Genomic DNA, 20537 nt, shown 5'->3' on the forward strand with positions numbered 1-20537 from the left:
TTCTCAATTGAATTTCCCTCTTCCAAATGATTCTAATTTGTGTCAACAAAACTCTAGCTTATGACATAAAAAGCTAGCACCAATGACCAGTGAATTTTATTTCACAAGGACAACTACTACTTAAGAAGGAAAGAAAACAAGGAGGGGGTGCACTTTCACTCCCACCCTTTTCCTAAGACAAACCCAGCACCTCCTCCTGCTTTTAAGATGACTGTAATAATTGATATAAAATTTCCACTACAATAAAGTTTTTAATCCTCATACTCTCTGCTGAGTAACTTACTATGAGATAAAACACACACTAAGAAAATGTTTTAGTCCTCGTAACACTGTGACTATAGAATACTATGAGACTGTAGACCCATGTGAGCTGCTTTCAGGCAGTTCTGTTTGAAGTTATTTGCTGCTCTTTGTTTGTAGTTCAGACTAGATTAAAATAGTGGGATGAGAAACTGTTCCCTGGCATTTTCTCCCACTTCCTCCTTGCAAAATCTACCATTAATATCATCAAATATATCTACGCTTTTGTGAGATGTAGCTGGTAGACAAATGCGCATGGGTGGGATGACTGTATCAAATGCGTGTGTTCTGTTTTTAAAAGTTACTATCAGATTGCTCTACAAAGCATTTTACCACTAAGTAATTACACTGAGTTCTAATAATACCCTTATCTTTATGAATACACTAATTTTGCTAATTTTCTCTTTAATTTATATTTTTCTTAATCTCACAGGTTTTAAAGATTTATTTGCTATGTTGCTTTCTCTTCTTTGAAGTGTTTAATATTTTGTATGTAATGGATCTTTGCAACTTTCTGGGCTATATATCAAAAACATTTCTCCTTTTCTCTTGTTTTTACTATGTATATCAATTATTGGAGGCAAAAATATAATTTTTGTGAAGTGAATTTATCTACTATTTACTTGCCGGTTTTATGTATTATCTTGAATTTTATTTTCCAAATAAAACTTTTAACACCCTTAGACACAATTTTATATTTATCTAACAATACTTTAATTGCTTAAAAGGCAACGATATCCATCAAATGAATAACGTTGTACCGATGCATATAACATCTACCATAGTTCATATTTTTGGGCTGTCTTGTTTTCTTGTCCATTTTCCCCTATAGTAATACCTTTCGGGACATTTGAATATCTTGGTTTTTAATGGAATTATATATTATTTAATATTCTATAAGGCATAATCCTTACTCATAAAATACTTGGCTTTTATTGGTTACTTCCTTGATGTAATAACCATGTCAACTATTAAAACAATATCTGCACTCAAAGAGGAGCTACCAGTCTCAGGTGTTGACTTGAGCACATTTAATACAGCAGTTCTTCCTCCTCACTAACATATCTTATACGAGGAAGATTAATACTATGATATCATGGCCACAGGTGATGAAGCTAGAATTCTAAATGCAACTTGTCCATAAAATAAGTACATTTAACATTTTATATTAAGTTGAAGATAACCTCACTAGAATTTATTTGAAACTTTAAAATATCATACATTTACACAGAATTCTAGTTTGCAACACTAAATTTAATTTAAAAATGTCTTTCTCTTGAATCAGATGTTGCATTAAATACTTCAATAAAATCTATACTTTTCCTTAGATTCTGTCCTGGAAATATCTCAATAGAGCTATCACCATTATTAAAAACTTTAAAGTTTTCCACTATTGTGAACTGAATAACTAGTTGTTTACCATTTATATTTTTAGATGATTTTGTTCCTATGAGGAAGAACTAGTTACTTATGTGTTTGCCTATAATTCATTCATTTGGTCATGGAGATAACTTGCTAAATGAAATATTTCAGGAGAAATGCAGTGAATTAATATCTCTTAAACACATGATACACATCTGTAAAACCACTTTGAACAGGATGAGGAGTGATATTAAAATAGTTTATGCACATAAACATATCATAAAATTTTAACAGAACTTTAGATACTGTCATTAATGGACCTAAAAAATACTTGGTTACTTTGTGGTAACAAATTTAGAATCAGAGGTTTTAGACATTTCTTGTTTTGTTTTTATAATCATTTTAAAGATCTATCAGGATAATGACACCGATGTCATTACTTTCTAAACAGAAAGTGTGACTTTTGAGCATTCCTGAGGTCCAAGTAAACAGCTCTTGGTTAATGCCAAGATATAAGTGAATATTTACATATCTATACATATCTATGTAAGAATAAAAAATAGGCCATCCATTGGAGAGGCGGGTGACATGAAGGGGTTAGTGGGAGGGGACATGAGAAAGAATGAAGAGAACAAAGGGAAGGAAGGATGAATGTAATACTTTAATTATAATTTAAAAATGTAAAACAGAAAACTGTACCTCTAATTCACACTATATATTTCTGTATTTTTAGTACATGAAAAATTAATACTGTCAGGTTAGAATGTCTTTACTTTGTGCTAAAATAGGTATCTTTACAGAAAATACAAAAGTCAAAATATAAAATTACATTTGGCTAAAAATAACTATGTAAAAATTATAATAATCCTGCCCAAAACATTCAGGTTCTTTAGAGAAACATGTAGAAAAGTCTTAGCAAGACAAACTCAGTAAAGGACTTCAAAACACACCTGTGATCTTCATTACATTATGTTCCTGACAGCAATGGTCTATACAAGACGTGCTATGTCCACCCTAATAACTAACCAAGTGAACAAAAAGATTAAAGTCAGTAGCCAGAATTTTAAAGATAAGAGTAAATGCAAATTCTCATTAATGGCTGGCTGACAAGGCTGAATATGGGTACTGCTACTTCAGAGTTTAAGTTGGCAGCATCTAGAGAAAATTTCAATTTGTGTATTTATCTTGCGGCCTTGCAAACCAACTGTCAGGTATATTCTGTGACAAGGAAAAGCATGCCTATATGCAAAAGGGAAAGTTTCATTATGTATGCAATACAGCAGTTAAAGAAGAATGGGACCAGCAAGAAAGCCCAACAGGCTCAGGCCTCTCTGCAGCCAAGCCTGAGGACCTGAGTCTATCCCGGGGACTCCCAGGTGGAAGGCGAGAACTGATTTCTGCAAACCTCCATATGTGCTCTCTGTTGTACCAACACATTGTCTCCTCTCTAAATAGATGATTAAGTAAATACATAGATATTGGTATGTCTTTAAAAGGTAACAGGAACCAAATATTTTAGAGAAAGTTATGTTCAAATTATATCACTATGTAGATTTTAAAGCAAAATAATTAAACTATGAAATAGCCCATGCATATATGGGTGCGACTTATTTTAAGCAGATAGGAAAAGAACATATTCCATCATTCTAATTGCTGGAGCATCAAGTTTTGTAGCAGAGTTGTGATGATGGGGTAGAAAGTCCGATTAAGATGTTGTCTACACATCTAACAGTGCACATAATAGAGATACTGACATATATTCTCTTCTACAACACATACTAGTTGTATGAATTAACTATCAATGGTATGAAGATAAAGGATTTGATGTGTTAAGCCAAGGTTTGGAGCCTCATTTTATGGACTGAAACCACTTGTGAAGAGAAATGTGGATTCCTTTAGCTTAGTAAAGATCTCCCAGTCCATAATCATCGTGAAGCTGGTGGGACTGAAATGAAGGCAGACAGCAGGAGTACACTGACAACTGAGATTAAGCTCATTAAAACCTAATACACCAGCACTGTCAATCTGTTTCTATTAATGTGAGCACTTGGTTTGATTACTTAGTTTATGCCTCATCCATTTGCAGATTTATGACACTCTGATTTCACACAAAGCGCTCTGTTCTGTATTCCTTGTTAAACATTGATCTTTGTTGACTATTAAGGACACTCAAATCTGGTAAGATATTTATCTTTAGGGTGTTGGTGTCAGACTTCATAGTAGATTTTTCCCATCTGTGAAAGTTACAACTTAAAAAATCTGTTATACTACTCATGATGGGCTTTTGTTTTGTTTTGATTTGATTTTGAAATTATAATAAAATGACAACATTTACCCATTCCCTTTCCTCCTTCCGAACACTCCCAATAAGGCCCTCCCCACTCTTTTTAAAATTCACAGCTTCCTTTTCCACCAATTGCTATTGCATGCACACAGGTGTATGGATATGCCTATATATTCTTAAATATAGTCTGTTCAGGCACATGTTACTTGTATGTATGTTTTCAGGGTTAACTGTTTTGTACTGGACAGCTAATTGGTCTGGTTTTCCCTGGAGAAGACTAGGTCTCCCTCTCCCAGCTTTCCTCAGTCGCCTATAGTTCTTTACTGTCCTTGTTCAGCTCATGTTTAGATAGTCGTGTTGGGAGGGGTTCTTTTTGAATAGTATTTTTCTTTTTGAAAATTCCACACATTATACAATGTATTTGATCATATATCTTCACAGCCACCTCCCTCTATCTCTCGTTAGTGCCCCCCATCCCATCTCACTCAAACATTGTCTTTTTATTTTCACTGTTATTAATAACTCCCTAGTTCAATTAGTGGTGCTGAGTATGGCCATGACTGTGTGGCCGTCCACTGTGCACTCCCTAAAATGTCCCACGAGCACATGTGGCTTTTAGAGTAAGCCTGGCACTCAGGAAGAGACTCTACTTTTCTTTACTGATACAGAAAATTCTTGGGATTTTCTTTGGATTGATCCACAAAAGTAGAGGAAAATCATCCACTAGAATAAATAAGGGTCCTAGATAAGGGTATAAATAATAATTGACCTTATTTAAAATTAGCTATTAGATTTTATTTAGTTATTTTTTAAAAAGTTGGTACTGTGTATAAAATAGAGGGCCTTGCACATGCTAAGCAAGTGTAGAGTAGAATTTTGTTTAGAAAAAGAAAGCTATTTATTCTAAAATATGAACTTATTAGATCAGTAGATATTCTTATTGAAGGAGAATATTAGAAACTTTTCTTTCAAACTATTCTCTACTACATATTTTCTTTAACTTTATTTTTTGTTATATTTAAGTCTTTAAAATAAAATTTTAATTAAAATAGAATTAGCTCACTTCCCCCCTTTCATTTCCCCCTCCCATTCAGTGTAGTTTATCTACAAAAACCATCAAATGTCTACATAACCTGCTACTAAGGTGAAGCTCCAAAGCCAATAATCAGAAAAACCCAGAAATTTTGTCAAAATTGCTGCAACTCTGATTCAGAGGAATTTGGAAGGGACCTAGGAATCTGCATTTCAGCCTATGCCAGTGGTGCTTAAACAGTGCTGAGAGCCTATCTAACACTTGTTCTCTCGATTGACTTCCTTTATTATAGGCTAGTCAGAAAGGCAAATGTCAACTTCAAAGCAGTCTGTGCACACAACACAATGTGTATGTTTGAGGTTGTAAAACACTTGAATATGCTGAGATAAGCACACTGTAGAGGGTCAAAGTAATATTATAATAAGTGTGCAATAAAGATTAACTTATTTTATTATTAAGGAGTGGAGAACATGCTCATTGTGGTGTACTCAGTTTACTAACAATTACCACTTGACTTTTAAGAAAGTTAAAATTTATCATCTCCGCTTCATTCAACTATATCAAATAAACCAGAAGTTATCCAGGAAACTTGCTAATATGAATTTCATTACACTCTGAATTGATTACACAATAGAGCCATAATGATACAGGCTGTTCTACTGAGAAAGAATGAGGAGAGAGAGGGAAGAGAGGGTATTTTATAGAAGAAAGGGTGGAGCGTTACATTTAATAGTCTTGTGTAATTTAGCAATATTTGCTGAGTACATTTGAGCTTCCTGTAGCTTTGAAGATAGGAAAATACCATAAACTGATTTTATGGCTGGCTTATCGCTTTTTGAACAACCTTGACAATACAGATGCTTGTGGGAAGGAGACGGTGAGAAGTTAGGACTAAGGGAACATTAACTTCAGGTTAATGCTGCTCAATAAAGCATATCTTTAACTGTGAATCACTTGATGATTAATACCCATTGTTATTAATGTTTAAAAATCACTAAACACTGCCTTGCTTTATGCATACAGAAACAGCACAGTGGAAGAGAGATATAAGTGAAAGGCAGAAGAAAAAAGGTAGATAGAAGTTAGGTGGGAGAAAGTGAGACAACCAAGAAAGTGCTGGAAAAAGAGAGAAATCTAGCACACATTTCTTCCCATAGGCAACTGTAATTGTGAATGCGTATGCCAGACAGCTATTCAGTTGTCCATGATACAGATCAACAGAGGTATGCTTCATAACAGAATGCAGACACGAAGGAGTTCATAATTTAAATTGGGTTATGTCCATTAGATAAGATAGGTTTTTGAGTCAAACTTTATTACAAATAGCTACATGTGAAACTATTGGCAAAAACTAAGACCTGCTAGAAAACATAGATGTGAGAATTTCGTCAATTTTAAAAGATAAAAAGGTTTGCCTCCACTAGTGCATACCAACCAAGTTTATAGCAGAAAATTAAGCTCAGTATTTACATAATTTTTTATCAGAACCAAAAAAAAAAAACCAAAAATATATGTGATAGTACTTATCAACACTAAAGGCTTGAGGCTGGGTGGGAAGATACCTTGTGGCTAAAGCACCTGCATCCGAAAACCCACATGAAAACTAGACATGGTACCTCAAGTGTCTGTAATTCAAGGCTGCCTGCACTGGAAGATGAGAGGAAGAGACAGGAGAACCGCCTGAGGCTCAGAAGCTCACAAGCCAGCTAACCTGGCATAAGCAGAAATTTATTCAGAGAGAGAGAGAAAGAGAGAGGGAGGGAGGGAGGGAGGGAGGGAGGGAGGGAGGGAGGGAGGGAGGGAGGGAGGGAGGGAGGGGAGGGAAGGAGGGAGGGAGGGCGGGCCACCTCAAACATGGTAGAAATGAAGCTCGGTACCCAATATTGCCCTCTGACCTCCACACGTTTGCCACCATATGCACACATTCACACAAAGGAGAGCAAGGACCTACAGATAGGTCGGTCCACAAGTGTGGTCCCCAGTTCCTGACCTAGAGAGCAGAACTTAAATGTTCTCATTACACAAATGTAAATGACAGCTATATAACTGATATATTCCAGATCACACTGTAGATGGTAAACAGATATAAATTATATGTGTCAATCATACCTTAATAAAGTTTTAAAATTCTTTTTAAAACTATTTTAAAATGTAAAATTAAAATGAAAAAACTTGGAAACATCTTGACTAATCTGACTTCCTTATTCCCCATATCAAACAGTGGCTACTGTACTCAATTTTGTAATAACTATTTTGCTTTCTCTTTCTCCTACCTAGTAGGTCAACACTATTTGTCATCTGAATCAGTGAAACAACCTTCAAAATTACCTACCTGCCACCAGATTTGCTGTTCCTTTTATTTAGAGTATGAACACTCTACAATGTAGCTCAAAACATCTTTGTAAAAGGTAAACCTAATGGTATCACCTTCTAATTTAAAACCCTTCTGTGAGTCTCATGAACCTTAAATAGAGTCCAAGTTCCTGAATGTAGCATAGAAGAACCTTCAGAATATAAATATTCTTTCCCAGTTCACCTCTTATCACACAGTCCTTCCTTTCCAGACCCCTACGCTAACCACACTACATACACACAGCTCCTCACGTTGCCAAAGGGTCCATGCTTATTTCAATCTGTAGTGTGGTGACATAAAACTGACTCTAGCTCTGTAGCACAGTATCTCCTTTTGGTTCTCAGCCTTGGTATGTTCCATTCCCTTCTGAAACTTCCTTCTGCTTCTTCATTCACCTTTCACCCTAGATGTCACTTCCTTGGGAGAAACATCCAGGATCTTTTAGAACCACATTGTTACTTCCTTTACTTATGTAAAAATGTTACAAAATATAGAGTGTATTAACCTATACTAGTCTTTAATTGCTCATCTTCTCTACTAGAATAAAAAAACTCTGAGAACAAGAATTTTGCCTTGCTCATCAATGTAATTCCCAGAGTTTTGTGTAATTATTAGTTCAATGCTTATACTCATAAATATTTATTGAATGAATACATATCTTCCTGCTGTAAATTTCTGTAGCCAAAATGTCACTATAAACAAGTTCCTTGTTATACCTGCAGGTAACATCTGGAGTGCTTAGTTCAGTGTTTATGTTTATAGTAAGAACTCAACAAAAAGTTGCTGAGATCAATTTCTTTCTATTTCATCTATCTGAACCAAGAATAGCTTAAAAGTATAAGTAAAAATATTTATCCAACATTATGAAATTACTTCTAAAAGATTGGATAATGGTAGCATATTCTGCCTGTCTTGGGAAGACTTTGCACTCAGTGTAGGAAACACAATGACTCCTTCCCTGGGAAAGCATCTATTATCATCTCTGTGTATAGAGTAACAAGTTTGGTAAGATGTTGGAATCTTGCTGTAGATATGAAATTTAGCCAGGGACTTCTGAGCACCATCCTGGATCTAAAATTATATTTTAAAAACTTTTCTTGGTTTATAATGAAATCATTCATCACCTAAATATGGAAAATTCTGGATCTAGATTCTTCTTTAAAAGGTTGAAAATATGTAATAAGGATTTTATAAAGTGATTTTTATCTTTGGAAATTTTACTGTTGTTAAATTTTCTGCTCTAAATATGAAGGCCAGGCTTGAACATCCTAATTTTGCTATTTATTCATGGGGTAGTTTGTTCTCAGACAGTTATAATTATGTTCATATACTCCTGTTCTGTTGACTTGACCAAATCTCACTAGGAGTGGCAATCCCAGGGCTATTTTGGTTTTAGAGACGTAAGAACTCTGACTTGTTAACCTGATAATTACCTCTACTGCTATGGTGTTAGTACCTAAACTTTAGCCTTTTAGGGCCTACGGCCTGGTTTGCACTTGAAAATCAGCACATTTTTACCCTGACTGCAAACTCTTGCTAAAGCTGTCACTGAATAAACTGGAAGTGACAACTCAATGGGCCAGTTCGCGTTAGTGCTTAACACAGTACGGCCATTTATGCTCTTTCCTAAGTATTAGCTAGTATTTATTTTTTAAGTTCCGGAGCTCAAATGAAGTGAAATAACAGTTCAATCCATAAAACAGTACGACATTCCTATTTAGTTCTGGTTCAGTTGTTTTATAAAGTATTCCTGGCTTCATGTTACAGTAAATAAGATCCAGTGTTCTCTAAACACCCATCAACAGAAAATTATAGGTAGTTTAGAGTACTGTCAATGTGATTTATTCTGGCGAAAGGGACATAGTTCAATGTGCTTCAAATATCTGCTTTAGATATCTATTATGTCTGAGCTACTACAAATACTAAATCCTATAGCACCTTTATCTTTTCATTACTTCTAATTGTAAAGCTGTGAATTACCCTACCTTGGTAAATTGGCTATTCAAAGGTTAAGTCTCACCTTCTCATAGGTTAGTCTTGGCAGAACTACCTGGAGACCCGGAGGTCAAATTCAAATTTAGTTAGTCATGTGGAATCTCTATGATGGAATTTATTTTTCAGAACAGACTTGTTTCTCTGCTTATTTTCCTCCCAAGTTTTTTTTTTAATACTTCTTGCCAATTTCTCTTCCAAGGTTCTTTTGATATATATTTTTCGTGTGTGAAATTTTGGCAATTTCCTTCTTAGAATTTCCTCTAGCAAGTTAAATATGAAAACTACTAAGCAGTTACGGAAGAGAAAAACATGCAGAGCTTGCCTTCTTCACCTTACATAGTAAATATTTTTGCTGTAATGCTTGTGTAATGGCTGTCATGGCATATGCTTACTTACTCGGGATCATTTTGTGGTTTCAAAAGTATCACAATAATTTTGTGGAAGCCGATTATATATCCTAAACCCCTGACTCCTTTGCACAGTCCCCACCCAGAGTCCCCACCATACAGTGTTATAAAAGTCAATTACTTCTCCAAACGCAGGTACTTTTATAAGAAAATGAGTCACTGAATAAAGACAGGCCAATCACTTATTACCCAAACACTGGCCTGTCTAGAATTCTCCTCTGTCAGTGGGGCTAAGTGAAGCTAATGATAAAAGTGATGCAGAAAGGTAGACAAGAGAACAGTGTAAGCTGTCTTTCTTTCAATACTGAAATAAGACTATAATTTCATAAAAACATGTAATTTGACTAGGGCTTAATTATACTGACTTTTTTTTAACTAGCACACTTTCTAATGCTAGGACTAAATCTTTAAGTAACAAGGAAAACCCTAAAGGCCTATGAGGGAGAACAAAGAAAAAAACCAATGGACATAAGGATGTGGAACAATATTATAAAAGTGACTCTTAATTCATCTCTAAGGCCATTATATTATAATCTAGATTCAAATACTTGTTTTTATAAAGCAGGACATGAAGATTTTTCTAAAAGAGGTTAAAAGTAAAAAATACCAACATAGCTTATTCATTTGCGACTGCATGCTACAAATTATTCTATTAACACAAAACTACCACCGTGCCCTTCCCCATGATAAAGGCTTTAGCTGTCTCATCAGTGAATAATTCCCAACAACAAACTGAAATCAGAAAACTATGTGAAATATGTTGTGCATGCTTTGCCCTCCCAAACTCATACATGCCCGCCTCCTCCTATGACACTGAGTATCATGCCATCTGTGGACCTTTGAAGATCTTACAGTTGAACAAAAACGAGGAAGAGACTAGTCCACCCTGATATCAGTTGCAAGCCTAGATTCAGCACATTAGGAAACAGGTCAACTTCATCAGTCAAAATGAAAACAGGGTCATGAATGTTTGGATTTCTTAAGAAGGACCACCCAGAGATTATGCTGAAGGATTCTTGTGTTGATGCCAGCTGCTTAACCATGGGGGACTCTGTAGGTATCCTCTGTTCCTGTGACCAACACTCTTACACGCTTACAAAGTAAAATCTTCATAGGGATTATAAACTATATGAAGTTCTTTCTGGACATGAAGGAGTATTTATATGGCAGAAACAAACATGGAAGCTTAATACACTGCAAACAGGGTAGACCCCTGGTACTTACTCCATGGCAAACACGCAGTCAAATCCCCAGCAATCGTGTTCTTTCATGTAACTGTCTGCTCAGATTCTGAGACACTGCCACTCACAGAACGTTTTGTGAGCAAAATTCTTAAAGATAACATGCTACTTCAAACCATTTCCGAAACAGTCATCGAGTAAAAATTTACTACTCTATCAGTGCACGAGGTAAAGTCAAGTAAAATAACATTTTTTAGAGGTGCTGTGTCAAGAACTTTACTCTGTAGTTAAGATAACCAAAGCATAGGTGAGACAGCCATACCAGTGTAACAGCGCAGCAGCACACTGGTTAGTTCATCTTGAGACAGCACTTACCAATTTAAAGAGAAAGGTGATTTAAGAAAAATCTTGTTTGTATGCCTTTGCCTTTCATAGGGTAACTAAAAAAATTCTAACTCAGTTACAAAAAGCAGCAGGACAGAAAGGAACAATGACTTGGGGATTCTTTAAAATTTAAAAAAAAAAGCTTTACTTAACATTTTCTTTAACTAAGAAAAAGAAGGGTAATTTGCAAATTAAAGGGACAAGCAAGAACAGCAGGGACACCAATGAACATGTTAATGTAGAAGGGGGAAGGTTCTGGAGCTTCAATCCAAGACTAAAATTAGGAACTACAGGCACCTAAAGAATGCTGAAGGTAGTCTTCCTAGCAAAGGGCACAGCAATTGGCTAGCCAATAACAAATGGTCACCCCTGAACACATCCTTACAAGTAACATTATACTACATAGACTGAGCAGGATGTATATATTTAGGAATATATATTACTATGTTACATATATATATATATATGCAACAACAATTAAAGAAAAAGAGGCCATGAAATTTGAGTGAGAGCAAGGTGGAAGTTGTATATGACAGTTGTGTGGAGGGGGAAAAGGGAAAGAGGAAATTATGTAATAAGTAAGTAAAAAAATAAAAATAATCATTTTTTTAAAAAAGACATAACTTAAATAACCACTCAGAAACAAAATGGGACACATGAAAACAAAACAAATCTTTAGGGCTTGGGGATGTAACAGGATATAATGACAAAGTTAAAGCAAGGTCCTGAACTCAATCTAGCATTGGAGGGAGGTAGGCAGATGGATACTTTCCATAGACTGCTTTATTTTTGATGAATCTCTTATGAACTAGAGGATTCTACGAAAGCTATACAATAGGCATTATTAGCTTCATATTGCAGAGATTAAAAACTCAGTATAGACAAGTTAAATAATGGTATGACTCAGCTTTGTATGATTTCACAATATATGCTATTTATTCCATACTAAACTTCATATAGTATCCACCTTCATTCTCCTTGCCATCATTGCAGAACGACAGGGATAAACTTCCAAGTTCTTACAGCATTCTTGTAAAGTTCTCCAAGATAAACTCCCCAAGACTGGGCTCTGTGAAACAGCTCCCCACTTCACTCTCTTTAGGTATACCCTGGTTCTATTACTCTGCTTACAATCTTCTGCACGAAGTGGTTTCATACCCTGACTTTCTGTTCAGTTTCTTTTATACATAATGTTATCTATCTTTTTAACTTACTCTTTAAGAAGTCCTCTCTCAGAGATGAGCTTCCAAGTAGGCTCAAAGCCCAACACTGATTCCAACCTAACAACTGCAATGTCACACAGAAATTGGATCCTTAAGCTTTTCCCCCCAAATTTATCCTATATATCCTTTGATATGAAGAATGATTAAGCTTCATTTGGTACCCACCATGCCACTCCTAAAGTAAACAGTCAGTTTTTATTGTCAATTTGATACAACCTAGAGTCACCTGGGAAAAAGAAATCTCAGTTGGGAGATTGCCCAGATCACCAGGTCTGTGGATGCCTGTTGGACATTGTCTTGATTGCTAACTGATGTAGGAGGACCCAGTCCACGTCATAGCAGTTAGTCCAGGTTGTGTAAGAAAGCTAGCTAGCAAAAGCCTGTTAGCAAGACAAAGAGTAAATGAGAAAACTGAATTCCTTCTCGGTTTCTGCTTCAAGTTCCTGCCTTGATTTCCTTACCCTGAATTCTCTTAAGGAGAGACTGTGACCAGGAAGTATAAGTCACATAATTCCTTTCCTCCCCTAAGCTGCTTTTGGTCAAAATCATAGCACCAGAAATCGAACCAGGACAATCTGACATAAGGAACCACACAGATAATTTTTATGAATTTAACAGAAACAGAAAAAGCGAGATGAATTCCAACTCTCACTGATACTGAGCAGAGTCAATGTGTCCACATTCCAAACCTCAGGATCTGCTATAATTTGATTTCTTTCATAGATAACCAAAGATTTGTTTACTATGTCTTGCAAGCCAAAAACTTTAAAATGCCATTTTTATAAGTTTTTCCATGACCAGTTTTGTTAATATCAAAATTCATATTCATTATTCTTTGGTGTCATGGTTCTTCAACTCTTTACCACTTTACCTCCATTATAGTCATTTAGTAATAACAACTGGCTTTCAAAGTATTCCTCCTGCTTTGCTCAGTAATGGTCTTATTATTCTATGCTTCAAAAGAAGTAAAAAGAAGTTAATGCTTGCAGAAGGGGCTTTGTGACAAACGCACTCTGAAGTACCTATCTCATTTAATCTTCTCAGTAATCAAACTCCATTTTTCTACTTCTTAAATTATGACTGACTTTCTCTCTGCTTTTTTTTTTTTTTTGAAGTTCTAATGTTCCTAACAAAGAGTCCTTCAGGTCACAAGCTTTTCTTGCAATCCCTACAACTCTAAAGAGAAACACGCCATCACAATAACCTTCTCTCCGTCTGGAGGCTGCTCTTCCTTAACAGACCCAGATATAGTGTCTGTTTCCTCTTGTTACTCATAAAACATTCACTTTTTCATTTTCAACTAAATTCATTATGGATGTTTCTATCACTCTGGATATACTGTGTAAAGCACAGAGAGTATTTCTTGGTGGATGTTTTCTTGATAAAGACTCATTAGTTCTACTTTAAAATTTCTTTAATGCTGCCAGTATATGCATGGAGGTAAGGCCATTCACTAGCTGCACTGAATGAACGCGGAGGGTTAAAAAATATGTAGTTGGGCAAAGTGTGTGCCAAGGATATGAGAGAAGTTAAAAGGCATATATTTGGGGGTGAAATAAATAAAAATACATTGGATACTTGCATGAAATTTTCAATAAATAAAAAAAATTCACTTTCATTAGGTATGAAAGACATAGTGAGTGGTTCCTTTTATGCAAAAATGTAAAACACGGAAGACTTTAGGAAGATATACTGGTGGTTGCTTAGAGCTGGCACATACATAAAAAATAGAATTGGGTTCTTGGTAAGTACAAGTTTCTTTTATAGATGCTAAAACAGTGGTCATCATTGTCCAACCCTGTTAATATACTAAAATACCCTGAATCATACAATCAAAAATAATTTTAATATGGCCATGCAAACAGAGGAAAGAACAATATGTTTTGCTTATTTTCCTTTCATTATTTTTAACAGCTTAATTGAGATATAATTGACAGTACATATAATCTTCCATTATTAATAAAGGGCATTCTACTATGAACCTTTCAAAATATACACAATCTTCTTCAACCAACTATTCCCATGGTCTACCAGTGCTCACGATGCTGCACTCACTTATCCCGAGGTAGAGAGACTCATGGGTCCAAATTGATTACCAACAATGTACATATGCTATACTTTGGCTTTATACAATTTTGTAGATTGATTTTTGGTACTGAAATACCATCTGTAAAATCATTTCTATGGGAAAATACATATTCAAAGCCAAAACTAAATTTAGAAAGAAGCAACCACTCCACCCCATCCTGCGACCCCATAAATAAGCCAGACAAGACCTGTCACTCCCTCCAGTTCCCACCCACAAAGGCTCATCTAGAAACAGTCTTGTAAAAAATGCAGAATGTGCCAACCTCCAGGTTATGAAAATGGGCTTTTGAAAAATCATGGTTATCTTCTTCAAGGTTAACCCAATACTTTATGAGACAAGCTCTCTTCTCACTGTGATCTCAGAGTGTACACAAAATACCACTGTTGGATTCACGAAGAGTTTGGCATTGTTTGTTTTATCATAATTCTACCATGTGATGCAGACTGGCCTAGAACTCATTATATAGCCAGGACTGGCTTCAACCTCATGATCTTCATGCTTCAGTTTCCTGAATATTGGAATTGCAGGCATGAGGTGCCACATCCAGTGAGTGCATAAGGAATTTAAACTTTTACAAAACCCAACGTAATTTAAAAAAACAAATTGTTTCTATTTATAAATTTCCAAGCTTAAAGCATGAGTCATGGGTTTTACTTACTGAACCACCTACTATAGCTTACTCTTAGAGGAATCTTTGATATGTATACATTAAATGAACAGAGAATTAAACATGCAATTTGGTTAGTCTTAAGACTTAATGTGCATAAACAATGTAGTAGTTTGCATGTGAAATATCCCCAGTGGACTGAAGTGTTTTGACTCCTGATCTCCAGTTGGTGGTACTTCTGGAAAAGGTAAGTAATCTTTAAGAGGTGGAGGTTTACTGGAGGAAGTGGGATATTGGGAGTGGGCCTTGAGGATTTATAACCTAGACCCCACTTCGTGTTTTCTGTCTGCTTCCTGAATATGGAGAGAATGTGGTGACTAGTCGTCCTTCTGTTCCTGCCATTCCTGTGCCATACTGGGCCGAATCCGCCTGTAAGAGTGCAAGCTGAAACAAACCCTTTCTTCCCCAAGTTGCACTGTTAAAGGATTTTATCATAACAACAATGAAACAAGTGGCTAACACAGCATTTCTTCATGGACTTGCTTACCTCCTGCAGTTGACAAGCTTTGACGATGCTCTTATATCTGTACTCGTCATAGGAAACACCAAAGATGATATTTTCTCTGATAGTACCCGGCATAATCCATGAAAATTGAGAACAGAATGAAATTCTTCCACTGTGCTTTATTTTTCCCTCTGAAGCTTCCAGTTCTCCCAAAATCATCATCAGGAGTGATGTCTAAAAATAAATATCATTGCTAACTTGTTTGATCAAATGACTTAGCTTCCCCTTGCCTCCAATTATTCTAATCTAAAGTCTCCCAATGTTTAAAGAGTCTATTAACTCATTTGATTAAAGATGTTTCAGTACTTCGTGATCCAGGGGCTTTTTCAGGCACACAAATTACAAAGGGAACGAAAGAGACAATGGCACCACAGAGTGAGAGTAACAAGCGCTACATTCTTGATCGAGTATCTTAAAGAAGAATGAGTCCCTCCTTAAGTTTACTGGCATAGGTTTACAGATATGGAGATTAGCAACAATGAACATTTGCTGAGCGCTCTCGGCCTAGGAGCTGCCTATATGCTCTAACTATATGAGCGTACTTATTCGTCACAGTAAACTAACACAGATCCAGTTCTATCTTCCTCTTTTAAATGGAGATTAGGTTGAAAGAAAAAAAGCATATTCAGCTAGGCTTTCTTGATGATTACGACAACCTGAGAAATAAACTAAAAGGCCAGGTGGTAATCTCTGTACTTGGGAAGCACAGGTAGGTGCATCTCTGTGAGTTTGAGACCAGCCTGGTCTACAAGAGCTAGTTCCAGGACAAGCTTCAAAGCTACAGAGAAATCCCGTCTTGAAAAACAAAAACAAAACAAAACAAAAAAAAATGAAAAATAAAAAAAAATAAACTAAAAGAAGTATCATTAAACAAAGGCTTATTGATATTACTCACACAAAATAACAAAGTACTTCCATCTTAATATGAGAATTTGCTTTCATCTTTAATAAATGCTAACAATATATGCATCTAAAATTATTTTTAAAAAGCTTTTTTGTGTCACTTTAATATAACCATAAAAATAAAAAAGTTGAAGATAATAACGTAAATATGCTACATATCCTCACAAAAGAAGTCCTAAGGAAAAAAACCAAGTATATATAAAACAAGCAATAGGGCAGGATGTGGTGTAGAGGATGTTATCACTTAAGAAAATCTGGATGTCAAAGAATTGTGTGTGTGTGCATATACACACTTCCTCATGCACTCGCAGTATGTATGTGAGCTTCATAAACATGAATATGCAGGTGCCCCCATCCTTCTGTGTGCATGTAGGAGCCAGAACCGGTTATATTGACTATTGTCTTGTCTCCTGGTTGCGTTGAGGAAGATTCCTCACTGAACTGAAGCATGCAATTTCAGATATGCTAGTTGCCAGAGAGCTCTTAGGATCCAACTATCTCAGCCTCTCAATACAGATGCTCCTATGCCCAGGTTAAAAATAATTAATATGGAAGTACGGGATTCAAACTCAGGTCTGTGTGCTGACAAGGAAAGTACTCTTAGTCTACTGTGTGTGTGTGTGTGTGTGTGCGCGCTGACAAGGAAAGTACTCTTGGTCTACTGTGTGTGTGTGTGTGTGTGCGCGCTGACAAGGAAAGTACTCTTGGTCTACTGTGTGTGTGTGTGTGTGTGTGTGTGTGTGTGTGTGTGCATGCTGACAAGGAAAGTACTCTTAGTCTACTGTGTGTGTGTGTGTGTGTGCACGCGCGCGCTGACAAGGAAAGTACTCTTGGTCTACTGTGTGTGTGTGTGTGTGCACGCTGACAAGGAAAGTACTCTTAGTCTACTGTGTGTGTGTGTGTGTGTGTGTGTGTGTGCGCGCTGACAAGGAAAGTACTCTTGGTCTACTGTGTGTGTGTGTGTGTGTGTGTGCACGCTGACAAGGAAAGTACTCTTAGTCTACTGTGTGTGTGTGTGTGCGCGCGCGCGCCGACAAGGAAAGTACTCTTAGTCTACTGTGTGTGTGTGTGTGTGTGTGCACGCTGACAAGGAAAGTACTCTTAGTCTACTGTGTGTGTGTGTGTGCGCGCTGACAAGAAAAGTACTCTTAGTCTACTGTGTGTGTGTGTGTGTGCACGCTGACAAGGAAAGTACTCTTAGTCTACTGTGTGTGTGTGTGTGTGCACGCTGACAAGGAAAGTACTCTTAGTCTACTCTGTGTGTGTGTGTGTGTGTGTGTGTGTGTGCGCACGCTGACAAGGAAAGTACTCTTAGTCTACTGTGTGTGTGTGTGTGTGTGTGTGCATGCTGACAAGGAAAGTACTCTTAGTCTACTGTGTGTGTGTGTGTGTGTGTGTGCATGCTGACAAGGAAAGTACTCTTAGTCTACTGTGTGTGTGTGTGTGTGTGCGCGCTGACAAGAAAAGTACTCTTAGTCTACTGTGTGTGTGTGTGTGTGTGTGCACGCTGACAAGGAAAGTACTCTTAGTCTACTGTGTGTGTGTGTGTGTGCACGCTGACAAGGAAAGTACTCTTAGTCTACTCTGTGTGTGTGTGTGTGTGTGTGCGCACGCTGACAAGGAAAGTACTCTTAGTCTACTGTGTGTGTGTGTGTGTGTGTGTGCATGCTGACAAGGAAAGTACTCTTAGTCTACTGTGTGTGTGTGTGTGTGTGTGCACGCTGACAAGGAAAGTACTCTTAGTCTACTGTGTGTGTGTGTGTGCGCGCGCGCGCCGACAAGGAAAGTACTCTTAGTCTACTGTGTGTGTGTGTGTGTGTGTGCACGCTGACAAGGAAAGTACTCTTAGTCTACTGTGTGTGTGTGTGTGCGCGCTGACAAGAAAAGTACTCTTAGTCTACTGTGTGTGTGTGTGTGTGCACGCTGACAAGGAAAGTACTCTTAGTCTACTGTGTGTGTGTGTGTGTGCACGCTGACAAGGAAAGTACTCTTAGTCTACTCTGTGTGTGTGTGTGTGTGTGTGTGTGCGCACGCTGACAAGGAAAGTACTCTTAGTCTACTGTGTGTGTGTGTGTGTGTGTGTGCATGCTGACAAGGAAAGTACTCTTAGTCTACTGTGTGTGTGTGTGTGTGTGCGCGCTGACAAGAAAAGTACTCTTAGTCTACTGTGTGTGTGTGTGTGTGTGTGCACGCTGACAAGGAAAGTACTCTTAGTCTACTGTGTGTGTGTGTGTGTGCACGCTGACAAGGAAAGTACTCTTAGTCTACTCTGTGTGTGTGTGTGTGTGTGTGCGCACGCTGACAAGGAAAGTACTCTTAGTCTACTGTGTGTGTGTGTGTGTGTGTGTGCATGCTGACAAGGAAAGTACTCTTAGTCTACTGTGTGTGTGTGTGTGTGTGTGCGCGCTGACAAGAAAAGTACTCTTAGTCTACTGTGTGTGTGTGTGTGTGTGTGTGCACGCTGACAAGGAAAGTACTCTTAGTCTACTGTGTGTGTGTGTGTGCACGCTGACAAGGAAAGTACTCTTAGTCTACTCTGTGTGTGTGTGTGTGTGCGCACGCTGACAAGGAAAGTACTCTTAGTCTACTGTGTGTGTGTGTGTGTGTGCGCGCGTGCGTGTGCGTGCGCGCTGACAAGGAAAGTACTCTTAGTCTACTGTGTGTGTGTGTGTGTGTGTGCGCGCGCGCGCGCGTTGACAAGGAAAGTACTCTTAGTCTACTGTGTGTGTGTGTGTGTGTGTGTGTGTGCGCGCGCGCTGACAAGGAAAGTACTCTTAGTCTACTGTGTGTGTATACTATAAAGAAAAACTGGTAGTAGGGGAAGGAAAAACACTCATTTTACCTTCATTATTTCATTCATTATGAATAAACTAAGTGTATAAAAATAAAATACGGCCGGGCGGTGGTGGCTCACGCCTTTAATCCCAGCACTCGGGAGGCAGAGGCAGGCGGATCTCTGTGAGTTCGAGGCCAGCCTGGTCTACAAGAGCTAGTTCCAGGACAGGAACCAAAAAGCTACGGAGAAACCCTGTCTCGAAAATTAAAAAAAAAAAAATTAAAATTAAAAAATTAAAATAAAAATGAAATATGAAGTACATAACTACTATAAATATAGCCAGTAGAAAAATATAAACTTTCCTAAAAACCATATTATAGTTATTTCTTAATATTCTTGGAGGGGGAGTATTATGTAGCATACCCCAAAAAAGCTTTTCCTTTTTCATTTAACTACATCTTAGAAAACTTTCTATAACCAAAGACTAGTGAGCTTCAATACATATCCATACTGCTCTGAAGATACCTATATCACATCTCTGTGCATTTATAAGGGCATAGCATACAGATAGATAAATTACTAGGCTATCTTTAAGGTTTAAGTAGTAAACCATCAAACAGAGAAGTATAAAATTAACTTTAAATATGTATGTTTTAATCACAAAGCCTTATGTTGTTGCTAGACCCCCTTTCCTTCCTATTATCATCAAGCAGCAGTCCCCTTGCCCGAGTTGTGAGACTCTCGATAAGGAGTGGGCCCAGATCTTCCTCTCTTCCCAGCAGCTTTCCGTGAGAGGTGAGAGCCGTCCCAGAGTGAAATTAGTCTTCAGTTTTTCATAGGCTTGCCTGAGAGTTAATTATGACTAAGTTCAACAAATCCGCAATTCCAAAGCTATTCTCACACATATCTCATGTACTGGACAATTCATTTTTAAAATTCTACATAGCACAGCAATACTCCCCCAGGCAGATAGTCTGGTGTCGGACATCTGTGTGTTCAAGAGCAACAGCTACATAGACTCATGTGGTATTGTTTTCTTTAAATACTGAAAAGTTTTATTTAAAATTTTTATTTA

At 37.2% G+C, this 20537-nt stretch overlaps 1 protein-coding gene across 1 annotated transcript in view; it reads right to left on the minus strand.

The window, feature by feature from the left end:
* Positions 1-20537, minus strand: part of Cftr (CF transmembrane conductance regulator) — a 142080-nt gene that overhangs the window by 59278 nt on the left and 62265 nt on the right. The window contains exon 11 of the mRNA XM_057770020.1: positions 15766-15957. Coding sequence (XP_057626003.1) covers positions 15766-15957 — 192 coding nt within the window. The remainder of the gene's footprint in view (positions 1-15765; positions 15958-20537) is intronic.

The sequence above is a fragment of the Chionomys nivalis genome, chromosome 1, assembly GCF_950005125.1.
Source record: "Chionomys nivalis chromosome 1, mChiNiv1.1, whole genome shotgun sequence".
NCBI classification, from domain to species: domain Eukaryota; kingdom Metazoa; phylum Chordata; class Mammalia; order Rodentia; family Cricetidae; genus Chionomys; species Chionomys nivalis.